Source organism: Eutrema salsugineum, unplaced genomic scaffold (assembly GCF_000478725.1).
Source record: "Eutrema salsugineum unplaced genomic scaffold, Eutsalg1_0 scaffold_5, whole genome shotgun sequence".
NCBI lineage: Eukaryota > Viridiplantae > Streptophyta > Magnoliopsida > Brassicales > Brassicaceae > Eutrema > Eutrema salsugineum.
In genome coordinates this window covers 4,658,089-4,673,781 of record NW_006256612.1, presented here as the reverse complement: position 1 = coordinate 4,673,781, position 15,693 = coordinate 4,658,089, and the positions used below count along the sequence as shown (strand labels likewise).

Genomic DNA, 15,693 nt, shown 5'->3' with positions numbered 1-15,693 from the left:
GTCTAGTGTAATGTGCTGCGACGACAGCTTTCTATACATCTACTTGCACCAGTACACATGCATGTCTACATATATTTGTATGCATATACATATGTTTGTAACAACGTCCATATAATTGCATAGTTCGCTCTTATGTCAGTTCATGATCAGATCGTGTAGCTTAGACACACCATGTCTGCATCTGTGTGATAAGATAGGATCATGATTCACAAAGTGACTGACTCATGTGGACATGATTGGCTCCTCCATGCCTATATGTATATCTGTGATCTTGTATATACACTAATTGTGCTCCCGTTTACCGTTTACGCTTACATGCACATATTTGTATGATATTATACAAGATTTGGAGAGAATGTAATAAGCATTATATATAACCTCCACCCACCCAAAAAAAAAAAATCATATAATTAACCGAAGGTTCTAAACTGAAATCATGCCTAATTCTGTAAAGGCTGGATATTCTTGTATTTAAAGCGTTTACATGGTCAATAAGAATTGAAATCAGTGTGGGACGACTTGATTCATATAAGTCCCATATTGGATTACAATAAAGTAGTCACAACCAAAAAAGAAAAATTATGTGCTATCGTTATTTTTTACCCATTATACGAGAAATGGAGAGAACGTAATAGATATTAAATTACCCATGAGTCTTCGATGGGGTTCCTTAAAAAATTGAATACGTTTCGTGATAGAGGTTCTTCTATTCGATGATTCGATCAAGATAAGTAACTGTTTAGTTTCATTCCTAACAGTCACTACGGTTTATTCATCATACTAACCTAAATTAAGATAGCTGTGGACTTTTTCGCATATCTAGGAGAAGATTACGTACAAAACCCAAACTAATATATGACGCTTATAAATGTTACGTGAAAATGGTGACTAAAATGAAAATGCGTCTATTGGCGACTACTAGCTTTTCTTTTTTTATTTGAAACACTGCGACTAGTAGCTAAACTTATCATCTAAACAAGTTATTTACTTCTATAGATAAAAACAAAACATATAAGTTGTTATACTTTTATTTTATGTAAACATGTAGCTCTTTTGGATAACCATGTAAGCATATAACTGATCATATTTTAAAACTACTATATACTATTTTTATTTCAGAATTAGTTATAGTTTTCTTCATGTTTGCGATGTTTTTCAGTATTACCCAAGAGAACGACACATTAGAATTTCTCTTATTACAAATATGGTAATCAAATTTCATAGTTGTAAGATATAATTTTGATAGACAAATGAAAAACAAGGAGTAGGCAAGAAGGGAAAGGTAGGACAATAGTGTTGATATAAGACAGTAACAATAATCTCACAACCTATTCATCAGCACACCCCTGCTGTCTAAACTCTTCTTATAAGTTTCCTCAACGTGCGAACAAAATCTTATTACATCCCAAAATTAAAATTATTTTCTAACCGAAGAAATGCAAAACCATAAACGTATAAATAAATACAGATATAGTCTAGATGTTTCGCTAATATACAAACAAATATATATACAAGAAACTACCTAACCACCCATAGAAAACTTGTGTCTTAAGTAAAAAGGAATAGAAGAAGATTCACCGAAAGGATGTGGAAATAGATGCTGAAAGGCATAAATAGATTGGTCTATACATAAAATAATCATTCTAACAGTTCAACATTTATAAATACGCAGATGAATGGTTTTCTTTTGTTGCTAAACAAAAGAATGGATATCTTTAGCATGAATATTAATATGCAAATGGGAATTAAGTTTAGAAAAGGAGACATTAGATTCAGGCACCCATCTTTTTCATGACTTTTTGTCTCCAAAACCCTCAACTTTTTTTCATCTATATTTTGCTCTACACACATTTATATATTTTAAATTCTCAGCACAATTGACTATATGTGTAAGATATGAAAGTTTCTTTTGAAAAAGTTTGTAACACACCAACCGCCACTATTTGAAGCCCTTACACTCTCAACGACCAGTGTGGTACTCCAAGAAATTCGAAGTACTTGTTTACTGTCTTTGCAAGTCACTACATGATATTTATCTATAATTTCGGTGTTAAAATCAATTTCCACTTTCCAGTAAGTAATTTATTTTAAAATTGTTCTTGTTCAAACATATATGTTTAGTTCTAAAATTTTTCTTTGAACAAATAACCGAAAAAATAATATACTTTTTATATAATAATCAGTTCTTTTAAGTCATTTAATATACCCCACCACAGTGCCGGACGAATCAATTTAAATGTCCTAGTCTAAAATTTAAAGTATGACTTTTTTTTAAAAACAAAAATAATACAAAATAAATAAAAAAAATTAAAATTTGATAAAATATTTCAACTCCATAAACAATTAAAAAACAAAGCAAAAAACACAATAAAACTAATATACAATTAAAAAACAAAGCAAAAAACACAATAAAACTAATATTATTTGTTGATATATGGTTCTCCTTGCATTTTTTCCTGCAAAATCGTTCATTAAATTCTCATAGTCAAGTTTTTCAATCATAACTGTTTCAATATATAACAAAGCTAGCTCATGGTAGATCGCAAATAATTCTTTATCAGTTTCAACTTTAAAAAACTTCTTTTAGTAGTGGCAGATACTGGATCTGTCAACAATATGCGATAAGCAACTTTTCTGTTTTGATAACAATCTTCCATTTGTTTTAAAAAATCAATCACTTCAATAGGCTTCCAAACTTCATTTGGTATTGATTCTTGGAAAATTTTTAATTCTATAAACAGATCATTACCAACTATGTCTGAATGCATATCATTCGTTAAAAAACCTCCATGTTCGCACATAATCTCCTCAAAGAATTCTCGCTTACTGATGTCAGAGGATTTCTGGCTCTGATACCATAAAATATTATGAAATATAAGAAAGATTTCATAAAAATCTGAGCATATTTAATCACAAAACAGAGTATTTATATAGCATGATATTGTCTATTTTGTTGGCATAATATCAATGTGGGACATCGATAGAAAGAACATATTCTTTCTAATTCGATATTATTCATATTAAACAAATTCAATATTATACTTTTAACCAATTCATATTCGATAGAATGAATATGCCCTTTCTAATTCTAATTCTTTTATTATGTTATTATTATTATTTTTTCTAATTCTAATTCTCTTAATTTGATAAAATATATGTTATTATTTTTTTGTAAAATAAAATTTATTTAATAAAATAGATATTATTTTAAAATATGTCCTTAACTAACATTTTTTTTAGAGAAAATTCCATAAAATTACAAAAAAACTTACAAATATTTAAAGTTTGTTTATTTATATATACTCTTTATATAAAAAATTAATCAAAATATGTCCCCATAAATTGGATGCCCTAATCTGTCGCCTATCTCGTCTATGCTCTGGGCCGGCCCTGCCCCACCATATACTTAGAAATCGAGATATTACAAAAATAATATAATTGTTATCCTGATGTGCAATTGTTCTTGCATTTCAACCGAAATAATATATATAAAAAATAGACTTTGAGCCTTTGATGTTGAACTTTGAAAGAAAATCAAAAAGAAACGAAAAAGACCCAAAGACCGAATAAGTTTGTCACGTAGAAATTGAGTCGAGTGGACCAAATAATGTAAGTCTTTTTTCTACTTCTTCTGCTACGGCCCACCTGCCCAACACAATTTCACGTGGACCGACCAAATTTATAAAAATTTATGAAAAAACAAAAATTTGAATTGCAGGAACTATTCTACAATTTTCCTTTTTAATATCGTTTGATTATTTTTTTTTTTCTGAAATAATCTACCGTTTGATTATTTTATGGGTAATCTTTTGTTTTTCACTATAATTTGCTTGACCAAATTACCAAATCATCAACTTATCGTCTTGTGGTTGATCGGTGGAGACTTGTTATTCGTTATTCGATTGAGAGTTCGAATTTTCGACCAAGACTCACCTTGTCCTCAAAAGGACTGATCAAATAATGTCTTACAAGTTACAACACGCAACTGAAGAACGAGATCAATCAATCTTCATCAATGGATGACGACTTTCCGGTGAAAAAAACTAAAATAAACAAATTTCCGGTGAAAGAAAGAGTTTTGTATGGTTAGCATGTAATGTTGGGATAATCGATTGCTTATATGCAAAAAAAAAAAAAAAAAAAAAAAAAAAACCTATTAGATATTTCATAGAGACTTTAGATTAGTTCGAGCTTCATATCAAAAGATTTGATTACCTATAGAAAGTTCAAGTTTTATTTACTACATGTAAAGTGTTGTTACACACTAATTTCAGGTTTATACAACTCAAGTTGAGATTTTAAACACTTTCCATTATTTTTTGGTTAAACACTTTCCATTATTGTTATTTATGTGGTACCACTCCATGGTGAAATTTTCTAAATAAGATCTAGGATAATATCATTATAGCCATGCTTGATCTTTTTCTATAGTAAATATGTTATTTCTAATACTCATTATATATTTTTCACAAATCCCTTAAGATGAAGACATTACCAAGTAACTAACCCAACTATTCAGAAAGATCACTAGCTACAATTTATGAACAGTGCGTCTAATGAACCAACCGAATTCGAAAATCCGATATACCAAAAAAACAAAGAGAGAAATTGAACACCATTGTACTAAACTAATAACTATCTGCAGCTTATTCTTTGAATTTCGTATATTTAATGCAATATTTGTTCCTGTAAGAGCATTAAACTGAATCTTCTAATGACTATTAGACCATTTTACGTACACAGTTTGTTATGGATCTAATAGTATATATACGTTAGGATTAGGTAGTCCATATCGTCTTTATTTTAGTTTTATTTTAAGTGTGCGATTATAATTATCTTCATAAGTTTTCATACTGGTGAAAGTTTCGAGTTTTGTTGGAAGTTCTAGTATGCAAAAAATCAGAAAGACATCGAGTTATAGTATGTTGCGTGTCGATTGATTGTATGTATTCATGCGTTACAGACGATCAAATCTTATTTGTGATAAACGAACCGCAATATTTTCAAATGAAACTAGGAATAATAGAAATTTTGTAGGAAAATTAGTAGTTTTATGAAAAACAAACGGAGATACAATGACGTAACTTCACGTGCATGGTCAAAGTGATGATTTGAGAATACGTTGTTTGGATAATTTTGATAATGAATATTTACCGTCAGCAATATCTGATAAACAATCTATGAATTTTTTTTTTCTCTTGGGCTTTAGGGTTTTGGTCTTATTTTAGGATGTTATAGTTGGAGTCAAATAAAAAAATATATCAACATATTAATTTATTTGAACTTTTAATATTGTGATAATTATTGTTCTATATTTTTATATTGTGGAAAAAAAAATAAGAAAACAGAGAGTATTATATATTTGATTTCTCAGTCGAACCTCAAAAGAAAGTCTATATATTACTCAAACTCCCTCTCTCCATTTCTCAAAACTTCACAATTCTGCTTTTTAACTCGGCCTCGCTCTCATGGCTTGTTCTTACGTATTATCACCAAACGCAACCAAACTCAATCTCTCCTTTGCTCCTTCCGATCTCGACGCTCCTTCGCCGTCATCCTCCGTTAGTTTCACCAACACTAAACCCAGACGCCGTAAACTCTCAGCAAACTCCGTCACAGACTCTCCAGCTTTATTAAATTTCCCAAATTACCCTTCTCCAAACCCCATAATTCCCGAAAAGAACACTTCTCACTGGAACCCTCTCCAACGCGCCGCCTCCGCCGCTCTCGACTTCGCCGAGGCCGCATTGCTTTCGCGCGAGCGTTCTCAGCCTCTTCCTAAAACCGTCGATCCTCGCCATCAGATCTCCGGCAACTACGCTCCGGTGCCGGAACAACCCGTTAAATCATCTCTCTCCGTCACCGGAAAAATCCCTGACTGCATTGACGGCGTTTACCTCCGTAACGGCGCTAATCCACTCTTCGAGCCTGTCTCTGGTCATCACCTCTTCGACGGAGACGGAATGGTTCACGCCGTTAAAATCACTAACGGAGACGCGAGTTACTCGTGTCGGTTTACGGAAACCGAGAGATTGGTTCAGGAGAAGCGACTCGGTTCTCCGATTTTCCCTAAAGCCATAGGAGAGCTACACGGTCACTCCGGAATCGCGCGGTTGATGCTATTTTACGCACGTGGTTTATTCGGTTTATTAAATCACCGGAACGGAACCGGAGTCGCTAACGCCGGTTTGGTTTACTTCCACGACCGGTTATTAGCGATGTCTGAAGACGATCTCCCTTACCAGGTTCGTGTCACCGACAATGGCGATCTCGAGACCGTCGGGAGATTCGATTTCGACGGGCAATTAAACTCCGCCATGATCGCTCACCCGAAAATCGATCCCGAGACGAAGGAGCTATTCGCGTTGAGCTACGACGTCGTTAAGAAACCGTACCTGAAATACTTTAGATTCTCGCCGGGAGGGGAAAAATCGCCGGACGTTGAGATTCCCCTCGCGAGTCCGACGATGATGCACGATTTCGCGATCACGGAGAATTTCGTCGTGATTCCGGATCAACAAGTCGTGTTTAAGCTCTCCGATATGTTTCTCGGGAAATCTCCGGTTAAATACGACGGAGAGAAAGTTTCCCGGTTCGGAATTTTGCCGAGAAACGCCAAAGATGCGACGGAGATGATCTGGGTAGAGTCGCCGGAGACTTTCTGTTTCCACTTATGGAACGCTTGGGAGTCACCGGAGACCGACGAGGTTGTGGTGATCGGATCTTGCATGACTCCGGCGGATTCGATCTTCAACGAGTGCGACGAGCAGCTCAACAGCGTTTTGTCTGAGATCCGGTTAAATCTAAAAACCGGAAAATCAACACGACGTACTATAATTCCCGGTTCGGTTCAGATGAATCTTGAAGCTGGGATGGTAAACCGGAACCTTCTAGGGAGGAAAACCCGGTACGCGTACCTAGCCATAGCCGAACCGTGGCCCAAAGTATCTGGATTCGCTAAAGTAGATCTTTCAACCGGAGAAGTTAAAAATCACATATACGGCGGTAAAAAATATGGTGGTGAACCTTTTTTTTTACCCAGAGGGTTAGAATCTGACGGAGAAGATGACGGTTACATTATGTCGTTTGTACACGATGAAGAGAGTTGGAAATCGGAGCTTCAGATTGTTAACGCCGTTACTTTGGAACTGGAAGCAACCGTTAAATTACCGTCAAGAGTACCGTATGGTTTCCACGGCACGTTCGTGAATTCGGCTGATATGTTAAACCAGGCTTAGTATCAAGTAAACCGAAACCGGTTATGGTTGGTTTATTGTGCATAGGCAGATTTAATAATATTTTTGGTCAGAAGAGATGGAAGCCAGAGTTGAAGCTTTTGTAAGTAGAAGTTTTGCGAGCTCAGCTGGTTTCTGTTGCATTTTTTTCTAGTTTATTAGTTAAACTTTACTATGGATTTTTAAATTAAGGTAGTGATCGCTTCCCGGTAAATTCTGTAAAATCTTTGATATATACTGTATAATACAGTTTGGCCATCAATTTCTTTTTTTCTAGTATCTCGTGTTCAATTGGAAATATCATACTAAAACTGAAATGATAAATAAAATCGCTCAAGAAAAGCAAAAAGACAAAATACTTTGGAAAGTGAGAGTGATTGGTGACTGTGACAGTTGCGTGGCTTAGGCCGTTGTTGTCTCGTCGGGAACAAACATTGTTAGCGTAAACATGTAGCAATAAGGCGAGAATTGTTAATGATAAAACGGTGCATGGTGTTAAAGAAAGTTGTTAAGAGATGTGCCTTTTTCTTATGATAATCATTGGACCGCTTTTGAACTATCTAGCAGATTTCGATCATTTATCAAAACCAGATTATACAATAAACCAACGTATCTCTACACTAATTCTTTTTATCAGCAATCTATCAAATAAACACCAACAAAAGAGCCATCATCTTCGGTATTATTTTTGTTAACTTAAGAATATATTGTTAAGAGGTCTTATTCAAATGAATTCGTTATGCCACGGGCAAGTGAGAGGAATATGACCTCCTGGATTCGGTTTACTACAGTCTACAACGAAACGCGTGGATTCACAGCATATATTTTTTCTTTTTTTGACAGGTTTTGGTGGTTTTAAACGGATTGTCTTAAATTGTATTTACTTACTCGCATTTTTATTTTTGTTGTTAAAGTACTTACCCGCATTATAATAAAATTAAAATTCTAAAAATGGCCATTTCTCCAAATCTTTGTTTTATCAAATTCACTAAAATTATAGGAGGTATCAAGTCATGGATTTTTGCCAAAGACACTATCCGATGGACCCTAGCTCAAAACAAAAATCATTAATGAAGAAAAAGCAGATTGATGCGAAAATCACCATAATAATTTACAACGACTTGGAAAGTAAGGCAATTGACATATATAGCTGTCTCTATGCGGGGACAGGTTGTGCCGACCATGGTGTGAGTGAGTAAGGACCATAGCTCATTGGTTACCTTTTTGTTTAAAATATCAACTTTCAATTGTCCCTGTCCAAAACAAATGTGTATTTCGCCTTTCCTTCTTAATGAAAAAACAAATCAATGAATTGTCCAGTTGATGGTACTTCTACTTCATAACAAAACAAATGTGTTTTTGGAAGTTAGGACTGATTATTTTTTTCTTTTTGGTTCAAACCCAAAACATACAACATTAGGGAGAAATCGCCATTTTTAGAGACTTTCAAAACGAAAATATTTAACTTATTACTTTTATTTTACTATATCCACTTCAATGAAAATATTGATTGTTCTCTAATCAAGAAATTATTTAAAAGGACTACTTAATTCCGTGGTATAAATAATGCAGCTTAATTACAAAATATATAAATAAGCAGAGCAAAACAATATTTTACAAGAAACTGAGGCCGTTGTAATCTACATACGTGGCTCCATTTCATGATAGTATATAAATCTCGAATACCGAAAATTTATTTTATGGCCGAACGACCTGACACTTTTCAATCGGAAATGTTAACAAATTTGTCAAAGCTTGCTTCGTGAACAAAATGGATTTTTTTTTTCTCTAACGAAATGGATTCTTCTAGCAGTTGCTTACTTGAGGAGCATTCTAACATCTCGGCTGTTCAATTCAATGCTCTGTTTATAAACTTTACTCTTTTCCAAGAACAAAACGCCGCCATGTGACATAAATGTTTATATTATTTTTTTTGCGTGTTGGATCGGCAGAATCATCCAGTATTCGATTCATTTAGTTAATGAGCTTGAATGCTTTACATCTCGAACTTGTGTGAATACTTGTTCAAGTAATATTTACGTTTTGATATATATATATATATATATATATATATATTATTTTAGACGATTTTTTAATAGCATTAAACGGATGGGTTATATATATATATGTATATATTATTGCAATTTTTATTTAAAATATTATCTTGTTTATTCCTTTTCTAAATTAGATCCGGTATAATTTTTTTGTAGTTTTTGTAATATAATATGGAGCTTTTATATAGTTCTATTACTTGATAAAAACGGTGAGAAAGTAGGCAATTACTGAATTGAAACGAGCTTCAAATATTGATTGGATCAACTCGTGGGATTGTCACATGATATCCACGTTGAAGATGATGGACTGTATGGAAGTGAAACACAAACGGTAAACGTCGAATCCTTATCTAATTGTTGACGAAATAGTAACCTAAAATGATGGAATCACTCTTGCAATAATTATACTTTCTGATGTAAGGCATACTTCATGGAGTAGGTATGTTGTTGCTATGAACTTGTGTATATGAATAATAATAGAATACCCATCAAAACACAAATCAGTATGACAGTATCTTAAAGTAGTATGTTCTTGGTGTTTCCGATAGTTTTTTTTTGTTCGGAGACATAAGTTACGTTTACATCTATAAATAGTAGTCCATATTAGCTTAGCAGATAACAAATACTAGTCAGAAAAAATTACTAAAAAAAGTCATGATTGAATCGGGACTCGCGAGGTTTTCCTAGCGATTTTAGTATATTCTGAAATAAATAAGATTGGAAAATAACAGCGAATAATATCGAAAAGAGTAGAGATTTGCTAGCATCGGGACGTGGTAGCATTACAATTCAGAAACGAAAACATCATTTTTTTGTTAATGTTTCTCTTCCTCTTAGTCTATTTTTTTTCTAAAATTTCTGGTTGTATTGAATCTATTGATTATAATGAGACCACTTACATAGCAAAAAAAAAAAAAAAACTGAGCTTTAAAGCCTACGTCTACTCACCATACATATAGGAAATTTTCAAACATCTCAAATATAAATTTTGGACGTGAAAGTCGGCGTAGATATCAAGAAATATGGTGATCAATGCATGTTTTCACCGATTCCAAAACGGTACGTGCTCAGCTCAGCATACATAGTGGGAGTCTATTTACTTAACCTTAGCATATACATTGACTACCAATTTTGCATATCCATCGGAGAATTGTAGTTGAGTGAGTTAATTAAGGCCCATGAAATATGGTGTTTTTGGTGGCTTAATTAGCAGATTCAACATAGTATAGCTTCATTGACTTTGTTACCTTTGTAGGTCCGTTAAGACTGTAGAATCATCGTTCATTCTGCTAATTTAACAGGTTCATTTACAACTACAAGCATCCAAAACACCATATATCATCGGCCTTTATTAACTCAGTTTTAAAATGCTACAAAAAAGTGTTTCAAACTTTATTTACTTCTGGCCAACATTTGGTAAAACAAAAGAAGACAAAAAGTGTTTTTTTTTGCTAAAAAGATGAAACATGTTAACAAATTGTATATATATATATATATATATATGTGTGTGTATAAACACAAAACGGGTTTATAAACATAGAAGCACAAAAAACTGGATAACCTATTTCTGCATGGTAAATTAATTAGAAGTACAAGTACTACAATAAACATTTAGCTCTTTTTTCAACCAAAATTAAACATTTATCTAATGGATCATATGTGCAACAGCGCAAATATAAACACTAATGTTTGAAACAGTATGATTTTGTATTTTGAGACAAGTAAATAAAAAAAATTTCTTAGCAAAATAAATAAATAAATAATTAGAAAGTTTTACTCTTTATGTCAACGATCGTGAGATAATACATGACGTCTCAGTGAAGAGGGTTTTTTCAGACAAACAATATCCATCCATTTATGTTGGCAGATGTGTCTGCTTCTTTGGCTGCCTCGTAATCTATATTATTCTAAGTAAATATATATAATTCAATATTAAAAGTCATAATACTGTAAACTAGGGTCCTTCTGTTTTGAAGAAATTGTCAAAAAGGGAGTGTGTTTTTATGTGTTGGTGGCGTCAGCTTTCTCCGTAATTTCATGGACTTGTGATGGTCTAAGGAAAATTCGATTCCACTATATTCTTTATATTAGTATTATTTTTTTTTGAGAAAAGGCTTATATTAGTATTATTTTTTAACCTTAATTCTTTATATTAGTTCACGACTGTTATGTTATTTTTGTACGAAGGTTACGTTTTAATAAATTAATTTGAACACAAAAGTAGATATACACAAAATCGCTTAAAAACAACTAATAAGAAAGCTTATATATACAGTATATATATATATATGTATATCGCTCAGTGTAGTTCGATTTCTCTAAATAATCTATACCTTTATAACTTCAATTCTATCTGCATGAACACAAATACCAATTTAATTATTTATTTAGCTTTATAAACAAATTATCAGAAGAATTGACATCAAACCTTAAAAGAAATTATCAGAAAACTTTTTCTTATCAGAAGCTTTAATTTACAGTGAAGATTTAGTGGGATCTATATTCAACCTAGTTTCGATTTTTTTTTTATGGGTCAACATATAGTTTCGATTGTATTACGTGGAAAATGATGGATCAAAACACATGACAGTGATTTGAATAATAGACATTAAAAAGAGAATGTCTCATGCATGCACTGCATATATACATAAGATCACATTCATCTCCGAACACGTAACTAAACAGCACTGAGATCCTACATTATAATAAATATATAAACACAACAGATTATATACTTCTTTCTGTGGATGGAACACGTGTCAATTTACGTGTCATCAGCTTGTTCGACCTCATGCTCCATAGAGATTTCTAAACTGCATCTGGACTAAGAGGACTATAGGTCTATGTTAAACGACTCATATACTACTTTGCTTGCCTCTTCGAGCTCCCATTGTGGCTCTTTACCATCATTTTCTTATATTATTATCGTTATATATTAATCAAAATAAGTATCTGAATGAAATCTTTGTCTCTTTTTAAGTTTAGAGGACGCCACATGGCATGGAAGGAATTCGCCACGAATAGGAGAAGCAGCTAATGAATCTAGACTTCCAATGTCCTGGGAATTTGGATATCTCCTGGATCAACACGACACCAGCAGTTTATAAGATATTCAGAAAATATTTATCAAACAAAAACTATATAATGCATTTTAATGATTCAGACATCCAATGTAACTAACAATGTGTTCCTCGTTTTTTCGAAGTAACCATCAAATGTTCGTCATACGGTTAGAAATTTTACCAACACCATATGCTCATAATTCGAGTATAGTCTCTATAAAACAATCTTCAGTGAAACACCGTAACTTTACTTGGTTGAGTCGTTTATTTTCTTAAACTCGTAACTCCAGGAAAAAAAAAAAAATGGTCGCTGAAAAATGATTCTATTACATGGTCTAGTTTCTAAGAATACAAAACTATACTTTCTCTGTTTTGAAATATAAGCCGTTTTAGGTTTCTTCACGTATATTAAAAAAAAAAGTTACTTTTCTATTTTACTTCTTATAAATGTATTATATACTATATTTACACTAACTAAAAAATTAAAAATATAGATAAGAATAGAAAAGTTATCAAACATTTGCATTAGAAATCCAGAACAAGATAAATATTTTTAAAACAAACTGAGTATATATTATGATCTAAAGTATAATTTAATTAAATTAGCTACGATTTCCACTATTGCAAAGAAAAATGGTTGTGCCTTAAAAGATTCATATAGATCAAAGATCAAAATGGTGTGGTGTTTGACATTATAAAATTGGACTATTTTTGAATATCTACACATGATAAATGATTATCCAACAAAATTTATGCAGACAATCTCATAGACATACGTTGTTGCCATAAAATACTCATCTGTTTTGAAAACAATATGTCAGAAAATATGACAACAAGGAATAAAAAATAAAGATACGAAAGATTTTGCGGTTTGACCCTTGCGAAAAGGTCGGGCTATATAGAGCTCTCACTGTCTTCTATGAACCAAAAACAGACACATATTTATATAAGTTTTTAATTGTAAACTAGGATTTCATTTAAATAACTTTGCACAGGTTAGCAATTACTCGAATTTTATTAGTTTTTAGTAATTTATATACTATTTATATGGCTGTGAATGGTACACAGGAAGACATAGGGGATATTTTCGTTATTCATCTACTAAGAGATAAAAAAAAGTAGTAAAAAAATTTATAAGGCTAACAACTTATGAAACTTAAATTAAATACTAACTGATGCTAATTGTTATAAATATGCACAAGTGCTTCGTGTAATAAATACAAACACCTTTATACTATCATATCATATCATATATATATATATAATTTTATAATGCGAATTATATATGTGGCGCATGGGACGTGTTCTCATGGCAGGAAATTAAATGTGAGGTCTCAAACTCAAAGGATATTCTAGATTAACCATTGTAGCGCATGGGATGTATTCTCGTGGCAGAAAATTATGTGAGGTCTCAAACTCCAAGGATATTCTCTAGTAATCATCTCCCCCCTGGTCTCACGTCTGCTCCCATTTCCTGATCAGACTTATTCTTCAATTTTCTATATATAATTATTCTCTTTAAAAAAAAAAAATGGCAGTTATGTTAACGTTATTCAGAAAAAACTATCGCGACATGCACATAAAACTCAAATTGACCATCGAGACATTTTTTTATAACCGAAGAATCTCAAGTCGAAGTCTAGAATTTAAAACGCCATATATTTTTTTGTAGAGTTTAGTGTAAAGCAAAGAAAAAAAAACGTGTTAGGAATTTCTTATCAAACGTGATATAAAACCTAGAGAAATTTTAAAGGATATGTTTCGTTTGAAATATATGGAGCTTAACATAACATTAGACCATGAGATGACCCAAACAAGATGGTCCAAGTAGCATATATTGATGATTCTAAAGTGATATTTAACACAAGATGGACAGAGAGAAATATTATTTCAGAAGTGTTAGAAATGAGACATAAGATAATATTATGTACACTATAAGCTATTTTATTCACTGTTAATTAATTTTGAGTTTGAAAGATAAAACAAAATAATTCGGTGAATGATATTAGGTCAAACTTCACACATCACGTGGAAGAAATAAATTATCATGAATAGAAACAAAACTAGAAACAAAACTGTAAATTTGTTTCTCTGTTGGAGAATCAATCGAACTTTGCGAAATTTCAGACATAAAAACGTTTGTCTTGGCAGAGCAATAACAAAGTGATAAAGCTCCAAAAATCTTTCTAGTTTCGATGAAATCTCAAAATGAGACATCAAAATGGAACATCAGAGTTTCCGCCGCAATTTATATGCTTAATTTATATATAGAGATAAATAGTCAAATACGAGATAAACAGTGCACAAAACAGTTCTTATTATCATAATTTATATATAAAAACTGGCTAATTTTCTCCAGCTTAATAACACGGAAGGAACGCTATCTATGCTCTTGAAATTTTAATAAAATAAAAAAATATAGTATAACAATACTAATTATTTCTGATAACAAAAAATTTCAATAAAGCATTTCCTAAATAAATTAAACTAAAATTTAATGTATTTAAAATCTAACCACGAAAAAATATAAAATAATAGTATGATTTAGTAACAGAATTTAAAAAAAGTTAATAGCAGTACAAAGCAATTATATTAAACATTACAAACATTATGTCAAATTAAAAATAATATTATGATTTCTAAAATTTATTTAAATTCATTAACGAGACAACTATATGTATTACTAATCAAATCACAGACTAAAAAATAATCATAATAAAAGTAATTATGATATTAAAGAACATGAACTGTAAATAAGAAATAATAGAAGATCGACTTCAAACATTTACACATCAAAATACCTGTATGCAGATATGTTTATTTAATTTCAATGATTGGAAATAAAGATGACTAAGACTGATATTTTAATAGAAATAACAAAGAATTAAAAAAACAGAAAAAAATAGATTTATGAAATTGAATTACTACATAGGAAACTCTAATACCATGTACTAAAATTTTCAACAAGTCCTATTTACTCAAATAATATGTTAACAATCATCATTAGTTAATTTTATTTTAAGCCACAATCTTGTCTCTCAGCTTTCACTAATAAAAAATTATTTTCAATCAAAATTCTCAATAACTTACAAAATTAAAATCATTGTACAATAAATTATAACTATCTGCGCGTAGCGTGAGAATTTACGTAGTATATTGACTTAAAGTAATTACAATTCTCTAGAGTGTTCAGATCTATCTTTCGTTTCGTCAATAATTCTTTTTATTTTTTTTTAATAATATAATCACCTCATATCCCATAAGACATTTATTAGGTGAATAGCTAATACACCGTATATTATTTTTTTTTATTCTTATGATCAAAATAACAAAATGGGACGA

At 31.7% G+C, this 15,693-nt stretch overlaps 1 protein-coding gene across 1 annotated transcript; it reads left to right on the top strand.

The window, feature by feature from the left end:
* The first annotated feature begins 5,468 nt into the window (after nt 1–5,468).
* LOC18992092 (probable 9-cis-epoxycarotenoid dioxygenase NCED5, chloroplastic) lies at nt 5,469–7,429 on the top strand. The gene has a single exon (XM_006415450.2). It carries the CDS (start codon nt 5,469–5,471, stop codon nt 7,236–7,238), a length of 1,770 nt encoding a protein of 589 aa, XP_006415513.1. The 3' UTR covers nt 7,239–7,429.
* Nucleotides 7,430–15,693: the final 8,264 nt, after the last annotated feature.

What these genes read in the sequence shown, in the direction of transcription:
- LOC18992092 (XM_006415450.2), top strand. Translation starts at nt 5,469, where the DNA reads ATGGCTTGTTCTTACGTATTATCACCAAACGCAACCAAACTCAATCTC.